General features: G+C 42.9%; 1 protein-coding gene across 1 annotated transcript in view; it reads left to right on the top strand.

The window, feature by feature from the left end:
• Nucleotides 1-21,133, top strand: part of bsnb (bassoon (presynaptic cytomatrix protein) b) — a gene marked incomplete at its 5' end in the record, with an annotated part of 53,865 nt that overhangs the window by 9,609 nt on the left and 23,123 nt on the right. The window contains 2 exons of the mRNA XM_079266163.1: nucleotides 8,264-8,455; nucleotides 8,798-9,409. Of these exons, the coding sequence (XP_079122289.1) occupies nucleotides 8,264-8,455; nucleotides 8,798-9,409 (804 nt within the window). The remainder of the gene's footprint in view (nucleotides 1-8,263; nucleotides 8,456-8,797; nucleotides 9,410-21,133) is intronic.

Here is a 21,133-nt window from a genome sequence, read left to right as displayed (position 1 = left end):
AAACAAAACCTTTTTTCCGCATGCAGTTTGGTGTGCTTCTCCATCATGAAGGCATCCGCATTGCCAAAACACTCTGGAGATGGATTTGGAACCCTCTGTCTTGGTGAAATGAAGACTTTTTTTATACCTTTGTTTGAAGAGTGCCTTGGAACTGCTTCATTTTGGTTGAACCAACAATCCCACACGCTGAGGAACAGTTTTAACAAATGCTCCCACACAAAAGACTCTGGAGCCACTCTTTATATCTCCTCATCCCCGATCAAAATATAGCCGGCAGGTAGCCACAGTTGAAAGTTGCACCAGATATATTTAGCAACCAAACTAGAAATGTGAAATCTATTTTTAGCTCCAAAATACAATATTTTGCATTTAAAAATGTCCAACGAATAAGTATGGATACATTTATCAATAAATTGTTGATAAGCTAAATTAATCAATTATATTCTATCAACAATGGCTAACATGACATCTTGCATCTAAAAGGGTTAACTTGTAGGGACGAACCCACTGATAATTCTCACCCGATTCAGCTCTACGGAGCATTTTAGCGACTTTCAGCTAATTGTTTTGGGTTCAAGTTTTGGTTCAGTCTCGTCCGTTTCCAATTGCAGAAAAATCACAGATCACAGTGGAGCATATAGATATTTCACTCAGGAGCTGATTGAGACCAAAGCAAAGCTAAAAGCAGAGTGAATGTTGGACAGGCTGCCAGAAACACGACTTCAAATGAATGTTGCTCCGTGTCTGCGAGATGTGTTAACAGGCAACAGTTTGCTAACTTGTTCGCCACAGCAACTTTGTTCAACTGCATCCAAGTGTTCAAGGTGCTGCTATAAGCTAGTCCTTTACGGCTAAATTGAAAACTTTTTAAAAAAGAGGGTATTTAGCTGTGACTAGCAGCTACTATGAGTCACTCTGTTGGTCAGTCAGTCGGGTGTTTCAACCCCCCTCCCCCCCGTCCCTGTCCCTGCACATATACAGCTGTGGGATACAAACTCATAGTCAGTTACCTCTAAGTTTCTCAGAGACAGGGGTGCTTTATAGCTGACTTGGACTTTAAAGTTGCCCATGTCATAATCACAAAATTGATTTTCTCAAGGTGCTACAGCAACACCAACCTGGAAGAACAAGCTGTCCATAGTGGCATGAGTGAAGACTCTGTTATTTTTACAAAGTGTTCTTGAAGGCAACTTTATAGGTTGCGAGTGTCTCAGGTACATTATTGATCTTAGTTTGAACTTTAACTTCGTCCAGGGTTTACTGCTTGCCTCAGAGTGAGAGCTCCTTGAGTTGTTTCATAGCAGGCATATTGGTTATATACAGGAACACATTTATATTACAACATTATCCATGGTCTGATTTTTATTAGAGAGAGTCTACAAATATGTAGCGAAAAATAAATACAAATACACATAAACTAAAATGATGTGGTCGTATCATTGAAGGATAAGTCCATTATACCTCAAGGGAGCCAGAGACTTGTTCCTAATCCCCTCAAATTAATTCAAATATTTAGCACCAGACGTCTCTAATCCCCCTCGAACTTTCCATCATGTGGCTCAAGAGATTCAATGGCATTTATATTCGGCAAAGTGGGAGACAATAAGGTTGTTATATGGATCTCTCAATAATATTGTCTTGAGCTTTACTTTCAGCGAAGAACAGCATGGCTGGTATAGAGTATGTGATGAATGTAGAGGATCAGGATGTGATTCCTCAACCTTTCAATTTCTCAAAAAGTTGGATTGTTTCATATATACTAGTTTTAGTCCTTGAGGGGACATATTTTGGGAAAATACCAGTTTCTTTGTAGTTAAGGTTTTTGTTTGTCTCCCAATCTGTGTTGGAAGATTTTTAAAAAAGTGAATGAGTTTAATATATTCTGAATGGAAGTTTAATCATTTTGTTTTTGAGGCCATTTGCTTGTCATCAAAGGTTTTTGCAGAAAAATGGGCTATTTCATTATTTGTGTGGACAAAGTGAGCCGTCGTTTAATTCTTGGTTTCCCACCAACACACAGCAGCGGTCTGCCTGCCTGTGTGCGTCATTTGCTGAGTTAGCAACTGAGGCTTTGCTACTTCTGAAAAAATCAAAGCTGTTTCCCCTTTGACACATATGATACAAAGTGTACAGTACGGTATATATATGAAATAATGATTAGAACATTATAGATACAACCTGAATATGTTAGAGTTTAGATTAAAATGTTGAATCATCTAAGTTCTGACAGCATGCACATATTGTCAATTATTATTATTGACTGTCTGACTTCTGAGATGATACCTAATGTTTTGGAAATTAAATGTAGGTTATCTTAGTGTGGCTTGATATGAATTACAATGTGTGTTTCTAATAAATGTTATAATCCTATTTACTGTAAATCCCGAGACAGGAAACTTCTCACTGAACATGTACAGTGTGTCCGTAAATCAAAATACAGAAAATGTGTGCGAAAATGTGTCTATGTGACATTTTTTCCCACGTTGCACCAGGCTGTAATGGCAGACTGGGGCTTTAAGTGGACAAACAGTATGAACTGGGTCAGGTATCCAGCTGAGACACTACATGCTGAATTTTGCAGATACCAAAATATTTTGCAATGAGTGCCAGACACTAAATCTGGGACACTGGTTTGATTATTACCCCCTGCATTTAAATTCTCAGCTTGCAGCAGGGAATAATAGGAACCATCACATCTTTTCAATCTGTTTGAATTGAGAAGGGGCAGCTGTGTGTCTTTAGTCCTTGTTCTTAACGTCGTCACTGTAAAAGAGCAAGACAGGATAAACACATTGAAAGCTCACTTTCTGCAACATGGTGACAACATGGTGATTTGTTATTTTGTATGCAACTCACAGGTTTACCAAACTGTCTATGGGTCACATTGTTTATTTATCAGCGCTGCATCAGGATATATTGAAGTGATTTGTATGTTTCTTTTTTATTCTGCCAGTGCTTCAGATTGGGAATTAAATTTTGCAGTAGATATCTAAAGTCTATTATTCTGTCAGACATGCTTATTTATTAACACTTAAAAAACACAATTAAAGGGAAATTAACAGAACACGATCTTTATCTGAAATATGTCTCTTTCAAAGCTTTTGAATTCAATTTTAGTTTTTGAGGCCGTGTTTCCAAGGTATGGTTATGGTAATGTTCATCATTTGCAGTGTGCTACTATTTTGTTGTCTATTATCTGACAACAGCTACCCTTTACAGTAATGTAGCATTTTGCTACAAACGCTAAACGCATGTGCATCTGGTCTTTGTGCATACAACTAAACTAAACAACACTAAACTACAACAGCACTAAATGCAGCCCTAAACATTACAGCTGAGAAGAGTCTGACACAGTCTCAACAAAACTTGAACATTAAAAGCTTCTAAAAGGTAGCAGCATGTCTTTTGCAGAGATTAGTTTTTTATTGCATTACACTGCACAGGTGTACATTGTGTCCATCTTCTGTATACCAAGATATCATGTTATACACTACCTCGCTGCACTATTTCCAGTATCCTCAGTTATGCTGAGGATACTGACACTGTGCCTGACACTGCACCAGCACAACAAACAGCATGAACATAAATTTAACAGCGATATTTCCACAACCATTCATGAATCTACTCGTCTAATTTCTTTCTTTTTATGAATGCAGCTCCCTGCTTGTCAAAAAGTTCAGTTGAGTCTGTGTGTGCAGTGACTGTTCAGGTAGCTCGTTCTCGTGTGGGTGGTGAAGAGAACTGTCCATGACACCGCTCAGCTTGCCAGTGCCTTTGTCCTTTCTGGTTGGAGGTTGTGGAGTGGTTTGGGGGAAGGGGGGTTAATGCAGCCGCTGTCTCAGTGGGTGTAACCAGCTCTGCTGCCAGGATCATCGGTGTTTCTGAAGTCAGTGAATTGAGTCTGACTTGCTGCCAGTCAGACATGTCCTTTCACACCATTCCTGGTCCTCGTACCAGAACACATGTGCAATCTCCACCTTGCACACTCCAAGTTGATCACATTTTAATTGGCAAAAACTGCCTTTTTCAAGGAACCCCAATTTAGTCCACCCTTATATTTGAGCTCACACAAGGCTCTGTTATCTCGCCTGAACTGCACAACTCTACCGAATGCCTGTTATTCTCATTCTATTAATCACCCACACGATTCCTTTATTCACTCAAAGCAAAGGCCCGGCGAGTCAGTTCCCAAGAACCGGAGCCCAGGAGCTAACGGTTTTCGGGGCCAACTGCCAGCCTCTGCCCTAGTAAGCGATCGTATATTCTGCCCGAAGCCACGATACCTGGACCCCACGTGAAAGGCCTTTCACGTGCCCTCCCAAATACGCGTCCTCAGTTCGCAGAACAAGACAAACCCTTTTAAACAGTTAGCACACTAACCCGGCAATACATGGATCAAACCCCCTTAAAGTCGCCACTTAAAGACAGATCAACGCAGGCATCACCAGTCCGCCGGTAATACTCACCATTTTTCGAATCTTCATGTGGTGATTTTTATTTATTACTGACAGCGCTGTATTTTCTCTGTATTGTCTTTATTCTCAGTACCCTTAGCTCACCATGCTAGTATTCTCATTCTATTTCTAACTGTCTTCCCGTACCTTCCTGATTTACCTTAAATTTCAGGAGAATGCACTTTTCCAGCTTCAGGTTACTCTGCGGCCTTTCTCTGTGCCCAGATGCGGCCTTCAGGGTCTATGCGGTCCGTGAACACTTTCGGCTAAGATTACCAAAACAGATTTTTATTAAAATGGCTCTGCTCACCTTTTATTCGTGTACACTCCGAAAGTATCCGCGGTCCCACATCCCCGTCTTAGAGTTCGTCAAGTCCCATCTGGGGTGCCAAATTTGTTAAGGCCACAACTTCTGGACACAGGGAGGCGCACAATGTGCGCATTGGGAGGAATTTCAATGTCTTCTGGCCCAATTTGCAAGGAATTGATAAACCGCTGCATTCCAAGCCTGCTGATCTCCAAACTGCAGTGCTCAGCTGCTGTGCGCACTGCATGGTGATACCGCATCGTGATCTCCGGGACAGAGCTTCCTCCTTTGTCTGCGTTCTTGTTTAGTTGAAGTTTGATTCTGTCTCAGAGCGTGTTCGTAACTCAGCTTTCCTGGGGAATGACGGCGTGCATGATGTCTCACGTCAACAAACTGGAGAAGAAAAGTGGGTAACTCTGTGCACCTATGTGATGTATGCAGGGTTACATGTTCTGATGCAGTTGTCATTGTTTCTTCACACTTTTAACTTGTAGGATCATTTTGGGGTCACATGGATGTTGTTTAGGTTAATTTGTGATCCACGAGGAACAACAGTTTTGCCCCTCCATTGAAAATCAAAACACATGGAATCTGCTATATCAGTTTAAGTCATTGACAGGGTTTTTATTGTAATACACAGAGTGACTCTTGACTACATCTATAGATGTTGTCTGATAACGCTAGTTCAATTAATAATTTAATAATTTACTAAGAAGGAAAGCCAGAAATTGTCTAGTTCCAACTCCTCAAATGTGAGAAAGTGCTGCTTTCATTTGACTCATGTGATCGTTAATAACTCGGTTTGGACGGTTGGTTGACCAAAAGAAGACATCTGAAGATGTCAGGTTTTATGTGATTGCAATTAAACAGACCAAACAATTAACACATTGTGAAATGTAATCAATCTCCAAATGAATCAATTATTTAAAATAATTGTTAGTTGATATGATGAAGTATATGTATCACATCTTACCCAAAGCAATTCAACGTATATATATGTGAGAGTGTGTGTGGTGCTAATAAGGATGCTTTGCTCTCATGATTTGAGCCGTATCCAAGAATCGGTGGGCCATTGCTGCTAAAAGGTTCTATTTCTGGCAGCAAATCGTTGTTCTGCATGAAGCCACGTTGCTCGAGCATCCTGTTGGCAGACGCTGAGTCCTCACAGAACTGTGAGCTCCGGTCGCATCTTTTGACCTTTGACGTGCATCCTAGACACACACACACACACACACACCTACACACGAAAACACACATTTAGCAAGCTTAGGCAGGAATTGGATCCATGTGTGTAAGCAAAGCCGGATGAGAGCCATCAAAAATGTATACAGTACTTGAGATGGAGACGGTGATGGAGATGGTGGAGGAGAGTTATAGGGAGTGGTGTGATTCGAGAGATGCAGATAAGACGGAGGAATAAAGATGGGTGAAGGAGGACAAGATGGAGGGTTTCAACAGAGAGCGTATAGAGAAGGAGGGCAGGAGACAGAGCATGCAGTGTGCTTGTTTTTTTGCTGATACAGATCAGATTTCATAAAGATCCACATGATTGCCTCATAACAAGGGGGACCCAGAGAGGAATGAGATGGAGAGAGGAGGTGGAGGCAAGCAGACACGATGGAATTGATAAATAGCTGCCTGCCCTCCCAGCAGCTGCTTTCTTTGTTTTTCCGGTTTGTTTTCTCCTCAATGGGCTTAATATGATTAGCCTAACTGTAATTTAGAGAAGAAGCAAAAAATCAAGGACAATAGTAATGATGGAAAGAGGAGTTCCCACTTGTAAATCTCTGATTGGAAGAAGAGTCCAGTGTTGGGTTTTTTCACTGTCCACATTGCTCTGACTGTCCCGAGGGTTCACCTCTGTTCCCGGCTTCTCAGCTTCCCTGATTGACAGTGAAAACCGTGGCCTCATCTCTGCACATACTGAGGATTGGGCGGGAGCCAGGCACAAGGCAAAGATGCTGCTGAGTCCGACACAAGCTCTGTCTGTATTGACTGACTGACTGACCGACTAACTGACCGACTGACTCGGAGACAGATTGAGAAATACTGCAAGGCAGGTGGAGTGGTTATTAAACATTTTAAAACAGTGAACAGTGCAATGGTAAATAAAAACCTGCCGGACAGCTCAGGTTGGGATGGGATCTTGGGACTTAAAAAGTCGAATCGGAGCATCCCCAATGACGAATAATGAATAAAGAAGTGAAACAAAGCGGTAGTCCAGTCTGGTTAAAATAGAGTTAGGCGCTATCATCAGGGTTAAGTTACTATTCAAGCAGAGTTGTTCAACTAAAAGTCAGAGTACAGCAGTGAGTCAGTGTTTGGCATTATGTAGAGCGATACTACACTTGAATCATAGCGCTGTAGCTAAACTGTGAAGTCACAACTACCGTGCTAGCTTGTATGAAATGTTTTAACAGATAATATATGGAACGACGCTCCAGGCAGTCAAAAACATTTTGCAATTAAACCTTATAAAGACGTTCAGCAACAATAACAAGTTACATGAGCACAGTCAGCATGAAATACACAAACACAAATACTACTATACAAAATACTACTATACAAAACATACTTATTGAAATTTATAGTCAGTACTATATAGTACTTTAGCATTAGCTGGTTTGGACCCCGTCTGTCACATTTATTTCCTACGCATTTGTTCATGGGTAATTAATGTTTACCAATAAATGTCCATGTAGAGGCAGAGGATGCCAAAATCCATCCTCAATGAGATATTTTACATTATTCACAACTATTGTTTCATTCAATCATTTTACATACACAATGCTTCCTATTCAGAGAAGACTGGAGGCTATTCCAGCATGCATTGGATGAGGGGAAGGGAAGGCAGCGAGTCCATCACATACACAGACAACACACTCATGTTCACATTCACACCCAAAGGCAATTCAGAGTTTTTAGTTCATGTTACTTGAATCTCTTTGGACAGTGGAAAGAAAGTGGAGCATGCACGAATAACCCAGGGGGGTGCAGGGAGGAGATGCAGACAACCAAGTTACGGTATCTTTTTGAAAGATATCTTGACTTATTTAAATAATGCACCCTCTTTTTATCGTCTACAACCGCCCGTCAGTTAAACCTTTTATCAAAGGTATCACTTTAAATTTTGGGAAATATTTGCTACCTTGCCGAGAGTGAGATTCATTCATGTGTCTGCACAGTAAATATGAAGCTACGATCAGCAGATGGTTAGCTTAGCTTAGCATACGCACTGAAAACAGGAGAAAACAGCTAGCCTGGATGTCTGGAAATCTGCCTCCCAGTGCCTCTGAAGCTCACTGATTAACACATTATATTGTATTTGTTTAATCCATAAAAAGGGTACAGACATGAGAGAGAGTCATCAATCAAATTAACTTATTTCCCAATATGTTGAACTATTTTCTTTAATTCCCACAGTCATTTATTTAGTACACGATGGAGACTATGCTGTAGCTTATGGTCATTGTTGTTGTTTTTTTATCTCTTTCTTTCACAGGTTCAGGAGTGGCTATGTCTGAACTGTCAGATGCAGAGAGCGTTGGGGATGGACATGACCACACCACGCTCCAAGAGTCAGCAACAGATACACTCTCCTTCTCATGCAGCCAAACCAGAACTTAAACCTGATGCTTCGACTCAGCCTGCACCCCAGACACAGCCCCCTCCTCAGATGCAGCCTCCAGCGCAGGCTCACCATCCAGCGCAGGCCCATCATCCAGCGCAGGCTCAACATCCAGCGCAGGCTCAACATCCAGCGCAGGCCCATCATCCAGCGCAGGCTCAACATCCAGCGCAGGCCCATCATCCAGCGCAGGCTCAACATCCAGCGCAGGCTCAACATCCAGCGCAGGCCCATCATCCAGCGCAGGCCCAACATCCAGCGCAGGCTCAACATCCAGCGCAGGCTCAACATCCAGCGCAGGCCCATCATCCAGCGCAGGCTCAACATCCAGCGCAGGCTCAACATCCAGCGCAGGCTCAACATCCAGCGCAGGCCCATCATCCAGCGCAGGCCCATCATCCAGCGCAGGCCCATCATCCAGCGCAGCCCCATCCAACGCCTGGCTCTACCAAACAGGCTGGTCCAGCTGGCCCAGGTCAGAAACAAATAAAGCTCCCTCCAGGGGCAATCGCTCTCCCCGGCATGGCCAAAGCCCCGTCCCAGCCTGATCTGTCCCGCAACTCTCCCGCCCACCAACCCCAGAACACCCGCCACGACCAGACTCGCAGTGCGGGGAGCTCTCCTTCACGGCAGCCCCCACCTCCAGAGCAGACATTTGGGAAGCTGTTTGGCTTTGGTGCTTCTCTTCTTAACCAGGCCAGCACTCTCATATCTGAGACTACTCAACCACAACAGCCCCCCAAAACGGCCCCCAAACCAGGAGGATCTCCTGGTCCAGGGCCTGGGGCGGGTAAACCCTCAGGACCTCAGCCTGCACAACAAGGGCCTCGAGCCCATGCTCAGCAGCAACAACAGCACGCCCCCCCGGACTCCACTAAACCCAAAGCTTGTTGTCCTCTCTGCAAGACTAACCTCAACATCGGCAACACGGCAGAACAACCCAACTACAACACCTGCACACAGTGCCACCACCAAGTGTGCAACATGTGTGGCTTCAATCCCACTCCCCACCTAGTCGAGGTAAGACTCTGATTTGATCTGTTTGGCTTTCATTTATGTGTAACAAAGTGTCAACTGGTCTGCAACGGCTTTCAGACCATGCATTTGCTAAATGAAATGATTTGTTGATGTGTTTCCAGAAGAAATGCTGCGTCATCTTGCAGTTGAATGGGCAGTGTTGTTATCCATTTGTGGCCGCCCGCTCTTGGAGGGAATAGCTGCAATTTACAGAGGATTCTTGTGTTTCAGGTGCTGTCAATTGGCCAACAATTGTCTCCGTTTGCTTTATCTCTGCGGTTTTTCATGATTCCCATTTTGTATGTCAGTGCTGGTTCTTGTTGTTTCGTAGTGTTTTTAAAGAGTAGTGCGTCATTGGAGGGATCAACAAATTACTTTAAAATAAAGAAGATTTCTGCACAAGATGGGTTGATATTTGTGTTTTCAAGCTGCAGGTTTCTGGATGCGGCTTGTACACACAATGCTTTATGCAAGCCTGCAAGCTTCTTCTCTTTCTCGCTCTCAGTGCTTCTCATACCGGACCTGCTCTGTTCTGCTCCATCAGGGCCTTTCATGTAGTTAGCTGAGTGAAGTCCAGGCTGTGACTCACCTCATCAGTGTGCACTCTACCCTGGAGCTGCACAGGAATATATGACCCATCTACAGAAAACTGGGCCTTATCAAGTTGAATTTAATGGTGAATCTTAGTATTGATTAGTCACAGGGGTTAGCTGAGGGTATATTGTTTCCTGAAGTGCTCCTTTAGTCCTCTGTCATGGTGGCAATCCAGTTGGTAAGAGCAGGGACTTGCAGTAAGCCAGGCAATAACAGAGTTTAATTATGCAAATCAAATCCAATTGAATGATAGCAGTAATAACTGGCTTTCCGCAGAGCGCTGGCTTTTTATAGGCGAGCCTTGTCTGCCCGGGCATCTGGTTGTTACAGGCACTAGCACAGGCCATTCATAGATCGCTATGGAAACAGAGAGATAATTTGTTTGTCAGGCGTCCCTTTCATGCTCGGCTGCTAAGATGCTGAGAGTCTACAAAAACCTTCAGACTGCCGTTGCTCTGTTTTCAGGAGAGACTATTAGGTGTGATGTGTTTCTGCTCAGCTGTCTTCGGCCTCACTCCAGCACAAGGTGCATTCTTTCCAAACAGTTTTTGTTGTCATTCCATGTGTGAGCTGAAAGGTTGGTCACTCCAGAGTAGGGTTGGGTACCGAAACTCGGTGCCAATATGGAACCGGTTCCTATACGTCCGGTATCTACCGGACCGAAACGTAACGCAGATTTCGGTGCCTCCTTTTGGTGCCTGAGCCGATTTGAAATACTTTTTTTACACTACTCTGATGACTCCGTCCTGGCAGCAGGACTCGGTCCTCCGCTCCTCACTCATAGTATTATTACAACGGGGTACGTAGCGCTGTCGCTCATAAGCACAACAACACAGGCACGCAAAAGCTGCTTCTTCTCCTCCTTTGAGGTGTACTGGCGGTTGGCAAACAACAAATTGGCGCATTACCGCCACCAAATGGTAAAATAAAATAAGTCATGAGTCGTGTCGTATTTTGTCAGAGAAGGAAAATATGCTCATATTGCTGCAAAATAATTGCTGAAGTTTGAAGCTGTAGTGTGTGTACAGAGTGTGTGTGTTTTATATTTATTTAAGTATACTGTAAACTGTTAACAGTTAATATATTGTTCATAGTTAAGAAGTTTGAAGCTGTAGTTTGAAGCCAAGTGTTTTGTATTTATTTATATTTATAGTATACTTTAAACAGTTAATATATTGTTCAATTTGAAGAAAAAAGTATCGGTTCAGGTACCGTTTAGGCACCGGTATCGTTTTAAAAGTATCGTTTTAGCACCGGTATCGGAAAAAACCCAAACGATACCCAACCCATGGGTGAGAAGCGTTTGGACATGGTGTGAGGCTTTGTACTTTGAATCTTGGTTTCTCAGCTTGATTTCCACAGCCTGTTTGGCACATTTTTCCTCCTCATCCTTTTCTAATCTCTCCAAAACGTTTCTGTTTCTCTGTTTCTTTTTCTCTGTCTTTTCTCGGCTGAATTTGTATCACTGCTCCCTGCTTTCATGACGGTGTGGTGACTAAGCATGTAAGTGCATCATTTCTTGTCGTCACTGGTCTGGTCTGATTTTTTGTATTGAGTCACTCTGGATGATCGCCAAAAAAGCGACTTAAATTGAATCTGTGCTCAGTGGCTGAACAACTGGGTAGTGACAACTGTTTACCAGTTACTAGAAATGTATTAAAGGACAAGGCTAGTGATATTTTACATTTTTGTTATTATCAACAAATCCTGAAGAGACTAAAATGAAAAGACCAAAACCAACAATGTGTTTGTCGTCCTCATAATTCTTCCCTACCCGGTCTGTAACTCTCAGCTCATTGGTTATTGCTCACGATGTACTGCCGATTTTTAAAAAAAGTCATGAATACATACTTTTATTTTAAGTATTAAGTGTTTTTAGCTAATTTATGTGGGATCAGCTAAAAACATTGTCACAAGGAACATGTCACCCAGGTGGGGGCCAGTGGGGCTCATTTATGTGTTTATAATTTCTGATGAGATTTGAGTTTTAATGGAGGAATAAAAGGAATATGCTTTGTCAAAACTCGTTTGTAGGACAGTATAATTTCAGTGTTTTCAATAAAATAGACAATAATAATAATAGCACCAGGCTTCTCCTCTAAGGCTCAATTGTTTCAGGATCTTTTTATTAGAAGCAAATCAGTGATTTTCACTTGTATTATATGTCCCCATCTTTCCAAAGGCTGTTGTTTTTCCGGCTACAAGATGAAACAATTTACAGTAAATAAAGTCCTCACCTGCTGATGAGAGCTGAGGAAATTCTTACACTAATAGAAAGGGACAACAAAAATGGGGATAAAATGCAAATGAGCTGCTACTGTAAGTATGTACCAAAGTAATTAAAGCTATTTAAAACAACGTTAAACTACAGTAGCTTCAGAAAGCATTCACCTGACCTCTGTCTTTTCCAGGTTTTAATCTTTCTACTAATCGCAGTGCACGTAATCTTTTTTTTAGTTTTTGACAAAAGAAAATGCCGCATTATGGAAGAGGTGAAAGAAATATCCACAAAGATTCAGAAATACTGCCTATTAAGTGTTTACCACCCTTATCGTGTCACACCTACAGCATGACTTGTAATAGACATCCTGTAATGAAATTCTCTGTAACTGTACTTAAGGAGGATCTGTAGCGTGTGGATAACAGAATAATGCTGGAAATATTCATGAAAATACATTTTTTCTGTCACCCCACGAGTGACACACTTCATAATTCATTCAGAGCAAATTAGGCTGAGTTGTATCATACAAAAGAAAAAAAAATAAAGTCGGTCCCTTTTCAATCTGCGATGAGACGACGAATGCCAGCGTCTGTGCGAGAACGGGTGGAAGAGCGGAGGAGGAGAGAAAGGAAAGAGGTGATAGAATGAGAAGGAGGCGAAGGAGAGAGAGTGAGAATCAGAGATAATGAGTAAGAGGAAGCCAACTGCTTGTTACGTTGCACAATATTTCACATCAATTAGTGCTGAAAGTCATGTGTGGCTCTCAGTAAATAGGATGTCCTTGTTTTGGGGCCGTTTCCTCCCCATTACGCCTCTCAAGGAGATTCAAACCAACCTTGTGTCATTGTCGTCTCGCCAGAGTATGGTTGCAAATAGAACATAAGATGTTCTCACTGTGTCTCCTGCTCAATCTGGTTTACAGTACGCTGCATGTTAGTCCTCATCCCTGAAATGTTTTTCTTTCCCTCCATCCACTCGCACAGGCCAGCCCACAGCCGTGCTTTGGCTTTGTCCTGACAGTAAATATAGATGGAGGTGTGTTTGACACAATGCATTCTGTTTCAGTTCCCATGCAGCAGTTTCACTAAAACATTGTTTTTCCCATATGCCTAACATTTCGTTTCCATGGGCTGGGCCGGCGTACTGATCTGACTCAGTGTGTCCATTATTATGATATAGACGCGTCCCCTCTGTTCATAATGAAACAGAGGCCCTGAGTGGATCATTGGTAAACAGACCGAATTTCTCACAGAGTTGAATAAAAAGTGTAGAGAAACAGAAAACATAGTTCATCAATAATTCAACTAGGGAGAACATTATGAATAGTTCATGCAGGGTGGAGCAGGGAGAGTGCTGTGTTTGATTCATCATGTCACATAAGGCCAGTGTGTGCTGATGCCCGTGTACGTGTTGCATGCATGTGTATGAGAAGGGAAATGTATACGTGCAGGTGCATGATAGTTTTACTGCGGGACAGTGTCTGTTTGTATGAGGCGGAGTATCAGGAGCAGGTTGTATAGTTGGTGTTAGAATCCAATATGATTTATTAGGGTATCAAATTCTGTACTGAAACTCACAACAAGTCCACTTACTCTTTCGGAACATATATTTGGTGTCTTGTATCAAATATGTATTATTTATTAATATATTAAAATATGTTATTCCAACATTCCCTCTTCAGCCTCAAATAAATCTTTTTACTTATTAATAAGACTCTCTCTCATTCTCTTGAATATTAAGGGGGATCAGACAAACTCGCGTTTAATATTTACATATGCTGGTGATGTGTCAGCAAAGCAAAGTTCAGCTGGAGCCTTTTCTGGCTCTGGTCCTCGGTGATTTGTTCTGCCACACAGCTGAAATAATACAGTAACTTTACATCGACATATTTACCTGCTCATCATGTCACCTTTACCAGTATGCATTCATTGTGTATGATGAATCCGTAGTCATCCACACACGCACACACACACACACACACACACACACACGCATGCACACACGCACACACACGCACGCACACACTCACACACACACACACACGCACGCACGCACGCACACACACACACGCACACACACTCACACACACACAAATGCGCTCTCTCACAGTCTCATTCTATAATACGCTCAGCTTTGACAAAGCAATTACAGTCAGAGAGTGTGCACAGAGTAACCTTTTAACAGTCTATAACACCGTCTGCAGTAACTATATATTGCCACAGTTGTATGTGCCCAGACCACCGGATGGAGTGTACTGTGTGGTTAGCACACAATGAAATGTTGATAATGAGAAATTGCAGATAGACTGTGTAGCATGAAATGTAGTCTTTGTGTAAATGGAGCTTACTGTTGACTCAGTCGAAGAATCACTTACATCCAACAGCCACTGACAGTTAAACACAGATTAAATCCATATCTTCAATTCATCAAAGTCCTCTACTTTTCTATTCACGACTACAATTAGCTTGAGGCCGCAGTGCCCTTGAAGACGCACCAGGCGCTCAGTGAACACATGTAGAACGTGTAGTATTTGCTTACGTGTCACAGCTCTGCAGGAACACAGTTTGCCGCTCTCGCACAGAGCCACAGTACAGATGAACATGCCATTCTCATTCTCAAACATACTGGAAGTGTTTTCTGAAGGTTGGCACCAGCCTGCGTCTCCCTTAGGAGTCCCATCCAAAGCCAGATGGCTGCCGGCATCATGCATCCAAGCCTGCCATGCTCAGCCTGGCTGCTCCCAAAGTGATGATGGTACACCATCACAGATTCAAACCCCCACCCGGCCTCAATCAGCTGCTTGCTGCCTTTTAATACTTCAGTATTCCTTTGTGCTGCATGTACTATGTGCTTGTGACAGTCCAGTGCACGTATATTACAAGAATTCAGATTAAGACGCCCACATGCAAATTACACATGCTGCGCGTATCAAAATACATGTATTCACGCCCACTGAAGCACAATACTGAGAACTAACAGATTTCACACTGTTGATCTCGGGTAATAATGTAACAAAGTATGCAATATTTGTCAGTTTGTTCAACAATGATCGTGAATACGGACACTAAATTGTATTTGTAGTTAGAATATTACCAAGAATAACAGCAGTATATTACTGTACTATACTATACACAACTAACTGAGTTAATAAATAAAATAATATTATTACCCACAACTACAACTTCTTGTGATTTTAGTTATTTCAATCTATTTGTTGAATTTTGCTCCTGACTCCTTTAAAAATCCGAACACTAGCGTCTGATACCTTTTAAACATTTTCCAGCTCTGGAAACCCGCATACACGCTCAGTCAGCCCTCCTCCTGTCTCCTCCTGACTTGCAGACTGCTTGCTGTTGACACATTGATTGAATTGGCAATTACTTCTGCTTGAATCGCTCGCAGTTGACATTGCAACACGCGTACTCAGTCCTGTTGATTCAGTCTACCCTCTGTTGATTTAGCAGCAACAGCAAGGTGAACATCTTAAAACCCTTGCACATAAAACAGGAGTATTTATAAGACACAGGTGACACAGACAAACAAAAAGAGATGGGCGTGTTTCTGTGTGTATGGGGCGGCGGTGAGGGGGTCGTAGAAGGAGCTAATAGTTGAGAGTGTTTGTAATCCGTGTTGAGGGAGTGTAGTGATCCCCTTGAGTACGATGCTTAACCCCGACACACCATTGTAAAGATCCACCCACACAAATAAGTGCTGTTTCAGAATAGTAAGCCTTGTTGGCTGATTAAACTGAGACGAAGCCCATTACGGCTTGATATTAGGGTTGAAGAGACTGTAATGGTGAAACAAAGGTCTTTCCCACCTGACGCCTGCATTTTAAAAGAGGCGGCACATGTTCAGTTTGAATAACATGAAGCACGTTCACCCCGAACCCTTGTGCCACCAGTGACAAAATGCAGTGTGTGACTGTGCTGCGGTAGACAAGAAGACAGGAAGATGATGTGATGTACAGCAATGACTGCTTCCTGTTTGAGATTATGTGGCGCCCAGCACAGATGGCTCGCTGGTTTGGGAGGCTCAAATGCCACTCACTCTCATCTGTGGGACCTTTGTGTTTGTCAGCAGGCTCTGGGCTCTGTCTGAGATGGAGTCTCATGCACTTTGTTTCAACTCCTGTATATCACAGACCTGCTGAGAGATCCAGGACAAAGCTCCCATAACATGCTTCTATATTCCAGTGCTATCGTTTGTGCTTTTTGAAGATTTCTGAGCTGTTGCACTGTAATTCCTGATTCTAAACGTGGGACTGACAGGAGATAGAAAAAGGCTGACAGGAGAATCATGATTGACTCGCACCATTTGGCACTGGGATTGCATTGTGTGTGCCTTATTCTGCTAAGCATCTGTGCACACCACAAGTGTTCATTTTTCACGAGATGTCTTTGAGGTCAACCTCGACCTGTCCCGAGCCCTGCCTGCACCGGCAGCCGTATCAGCTCCTTTGATGAATGACTATCTAGGAGCACAGTGACCATAATCAACTTGAATTACCCCTCCAGTTCTTTTCTGTGGCTCTTTTCTTCAAATGCCCTTCCTCTCCTACCTTGTGAGTGACTGTGCTTTGAAGCCGACAAGGGACCTCAGCATTGGCTTAATCACCTCTTCAGAACTCATCATGTTCAAGGCCTGGTGGCTATGCTAACGAGCTAACGGTGTCAGAGGCACAGAGGTGGGCCGGAGCAGTCCTCCCACCCCGGCTACTGGGCCCTCCTGTCTCAGCACATCACTTCACCAGCCTCATCGGTGCTCCTGCTCTCTCTTCCCCGCAGCACCTCAGGCATGCAAGTACTCCCTAATGCTTGCATTAGGAAAGAAGGAGGGGGTCAGTTGAGTGTGCGCTATGCTGAGAGGCTGCAACTTCTAAAAGGCTGGCGACACAAATGTGAGATCGTGGAACGGAGACGTGTAGTTGTGTGTCAGGGGGATGAAAATACACAGCCAGACAGAGGGAGCGCTATGATGAAGGGGAGCAGGAGATTGAGAGACACAATTAAAGAGATAAAGCTCAGTGATCCCTCAGATATTACATTTAACCCCTTGCTAATCTGCTCAATGCTGCAGCTGTCGGGCAGCAGTGGAGATGACCAGATCAGCTGTGAGGGTCTGGGCTGCTGCTCTGAGCAGTGGGCATACAACTATATAACAACAGCGAAAGCAGCACGAGGATCATTACACTTGGCCAGAGAAAAGGTCCTCCCACTGCTTTGATTAGTGAAGACACTGAGGCTCCAGTGCAGTTAGCTGCTGGGGGCGTGACACAACAACCAGGGGAAGGGTAATAGTGCTTAATGGGTTCACTTGGTCACTGTCGTTTTGTTGTAAACACCTCACCTCACCTCAGTCACCAACACATACAGGGTTGTTTTTTTGTCTCAAATGTATAGATGTTTAAAAGCTGTATTAGGGAACCTTGTGCTTTTTGTTATACCATATACAGTATATCGTGCAAAATGATGCAGCAGTGTTGTCTGATACTTTACTTCATGCGCTTTTAACTTTGAAATATCTCCTGGGAACGACTCACTGTGCCACCCTTTTCATTCTCCTTACTGACGTCTTGTGTGTGACCACAATCTTGTGACTGTCGTCGTCTTTAACTGACATTTTGTACAGTGGATTATGTCACTCTATTTTATGAATTTGCTACTTACTTCTCTTCTACAGTAAGTCCCACTCAAAGGATGCTGATGCCCATGTTTCCTTACAGGGGTGCGTGAACCCGGTCGGGATGTAGAAGGGGGTGCGTGGCCTAAAAAGTTTGGGAACCGCTGCAGTAGAGGAATCACCTGACCAGGCGCTAGTGATGGGTTGCAGCTTGAGCAACTTGTTTAAAAGATAAATGTGAGATACATGAATTGTATTTGCTTGGCTGATGGCTGCAGAACTGCCTGGCAGGCGTATTAGAAACTCATCTAAAATGAAACAGGGCCGAGGAGACAGCCTGATTAACTTGTCCTGGGGACAGGCATATGCGACGAGACACATGACTTGTTTGGGCTCGGCTGCCAACCGCAGTGTAAAATAGGTTTGTTTGGCTGCAGCTTGATTAACATTTTGGAAAACAGATGTGATTAGAGGTCTGACTGTTATTTTGCCACTGCCTTTATTCTGTTTTTGCCTCGGAGGAGTTTTGCAAAAAGCACATCTGACTGTTTTGAGTTTTCCTGTGTGGCCAAAGGAGTATGCAAATCACCCATCCTCTGTATGATGCTGCAGACAAACTATCATGTTGTGTGTGTGCATCTGACTTTATCTCAATCAGCCACATTGGCATTCTGTGTCTTATTGTCTTGCTGACATGAAGCATGTTTGCTGATTAAAGACGGTGGAGAACAGTGAAAGAGTCGGGACGTATGAGGCCGGTGTAGGTGTGGTACGGTGAAAATAAGCCACATCAATGACTACTTATTATACCGACTGCATTAGACAGCTTGACAACAGAGGAAGGTGCATTCACTAAACTGAGCTGAGCTGTGTGCTGCCGCTCTCTTGGTGCTTTTTTAAACAAGATTGCAGAGGGATAAACACTGCAATTCATTTTGAATATTCTCAGGGCAAATTAGCAGAGCTGGGCTAAAAGGCTTTCCAAAAAATAAAAAATAAACGAAGGAAACTGTCAAATACCACCCTCTGACTTCAGAACAGCTCCAGCCGTCATTTGAATGCTTTCTTACGAGTCCTGAAGTGTGTGAAGTGGGATATTGGATTGTTCTTGTCCTCTAGGAAAGATTCCAATTCTTTGAGGGATGAAGGAGGTGGATCCACAGAACCTCCCTAAAGATTCAGTTATATTTAGACATGGTGGAGGCGATGGATTAGGACTATTATTTGCCGTGTTTAGCAGCTTAGTGCCTCACATATGATTGTGGTTTGGTAAAAGTATTTTTTTATGGATTTAGACAACTCTTGCGTTGTTTCAAAGTGCTATGCAGGTTGTTTCTAAAATGAAATATTTTACATAACGGTCATTTTATTCAGGATTTAGTCATTTCATTTCAGTTTATTTATTATTTTTAAGTCATCTGTCTTGTTCTTGGTCTGTAACCTATTGTTGTTGCTACCGGAACACTCTTGATTAAGAGATTTTCAATCTCAAAGGGACTTTCAAATGGCATTTAGATAAAGGTTGTACATTTTACCACATATACTGTATGATTCTTGCAGATTTTTTTCCCTAGGGAGATGGCTGCTGATACCTTTACAGATCCAGAACTTAAACAAACAATGTGCTTCATTTGCATCACGTCGCCTCCTCTGAGTGTTCCTGCCCAGGAGGAGCAGAAATGGTAGAAAGCAGAAAATATCATCCATCAGTCTGTGTCTCTGTCAGAGTCCCTGTAAAATGAAGATGTGAGGTTGGAAGCATGCTTTCAGATCAAATGACTTTGTTGGTTAACTTGGATGTCTGTGTCTTATTTATGTATCGAGATCCCTCTGAGGCAGGACACTGAGACTGATGCTGGGCCAAAAGAGAGCACCTGTTGCCCCCGTTGTTACGAATAGACACAGACAGAATGAGTAAAGGAAGAGCAGAAAGCATGACCTGACACTGTGCTACCCGCCTCCCGGAGGGACAGAAGAGACACACATACTTAATGGCAGATGACACACTGTTGTCCTGCAGCAACACACTATAAAAAGTTATTTCACATGAAGACTGACACTGTTTTGGAAAAGTCTTCGACTGTAAACACTTTGATAATGTGCCTAATTGTTGACATTAGTAACATAATAATCAAGCAAGGGATAGGGTGAGCTTTTAAGATCTACTTGTCTGATAATTTTCCTTTCCATTTTTTTTTTTATGAGTTCACATATGTATCTTTATGTATCTTTTAGTCATACTATCAGCATCACACAATACATGAGAATGTCAGTTGGTCAATCGATCTACTACTTTGCGAAATACCATGGTGGCAATCCACCCAAACCCGTGCTCCAGGGTTGTGCTGAAGTCTTACCAAGGCTCAATATGCAATAGGCCGACAAGATTTCACTGATGTAAGTCAAGGCACTCAACTAGGCTATACATGCTTTGCACACACATCAGCAAGGCTAATATCATTAACAATAAGGCCGCTCACTCAACTACACAACAACCACACAACAGCCCGGCAAAAATAATCGGAACACTCATCTCTCTCTCTCTCGAACCCGACACACACACACACACACACACACACACACACACACACACTTGTGGAGCTCCGCCTTATGCACAGCAGGTCTTTCACAATTCAGTCGAAGCAAGCAGGCTAGAGATCGGAAAATATTAAATGTTAACATGAAAAAAGCCACTGCTTTTGTAGGTTTTCTAAACTACACAACATTTCAATAGCGGGTATTCAAAGGCAATAGAAACAACAATATTTTTCTGTATTCATATTCATGAATAAATGTTTAGCAATTTGAACTATTAATCGTGCTGGACATAGAGAGCTTTTAAAAGACGATTTCAAGTGACAAATTAACTTTGGAGGATTTTTCCAGGGACCCTCAAAGGTTTTGCTGTTGAGGCTTTCAGGAAGTCTCAAGTGTCAATCAAGACCCCCTGTATTTCGCACACTGACTGATATTTCAGCAATTATTTGATGGATATGACATTTTGCACAGACATTTATGGTTCCCAGTGGATGGGTTGTTATTGCTTTAGTGATCCCTTAAAAGTGCTAAATTCCACATTCAGAGCATATCTGTGACTGAGGGATTGCCTCCACACGGCTCTCAACATGGCGACGGCTAATCCGGCGGATAGCAGCAATGCAAACAATGGCAACATTGCTGACAGAGCTAACAGTGTTTACCTGAGACGGACGCCGTGGGTCGGGACGTTATCAGCGGTAACCGCCGCATGAGCGCAGTGCAGAGCGGCGTCGATTAGCTAGCTAGTTGGA

This window comes from Melanostigma gelatinosum (assembly GCF_949748355.1).
Source record: "Melanostigma gelatinosum genome assembly, chromosome: 3".
Lineage (NCBI taxonomy): Eukaryota > Metazoa > Chordata > Actinopteri > Perciformes > Zoarcidae > Melanostigma > Melanostigma gelatinosum.
Note: the sequence above shows the minus strand (reverse complement) of the source record. Positions and strands in the feature narration are given on the sequence as shown.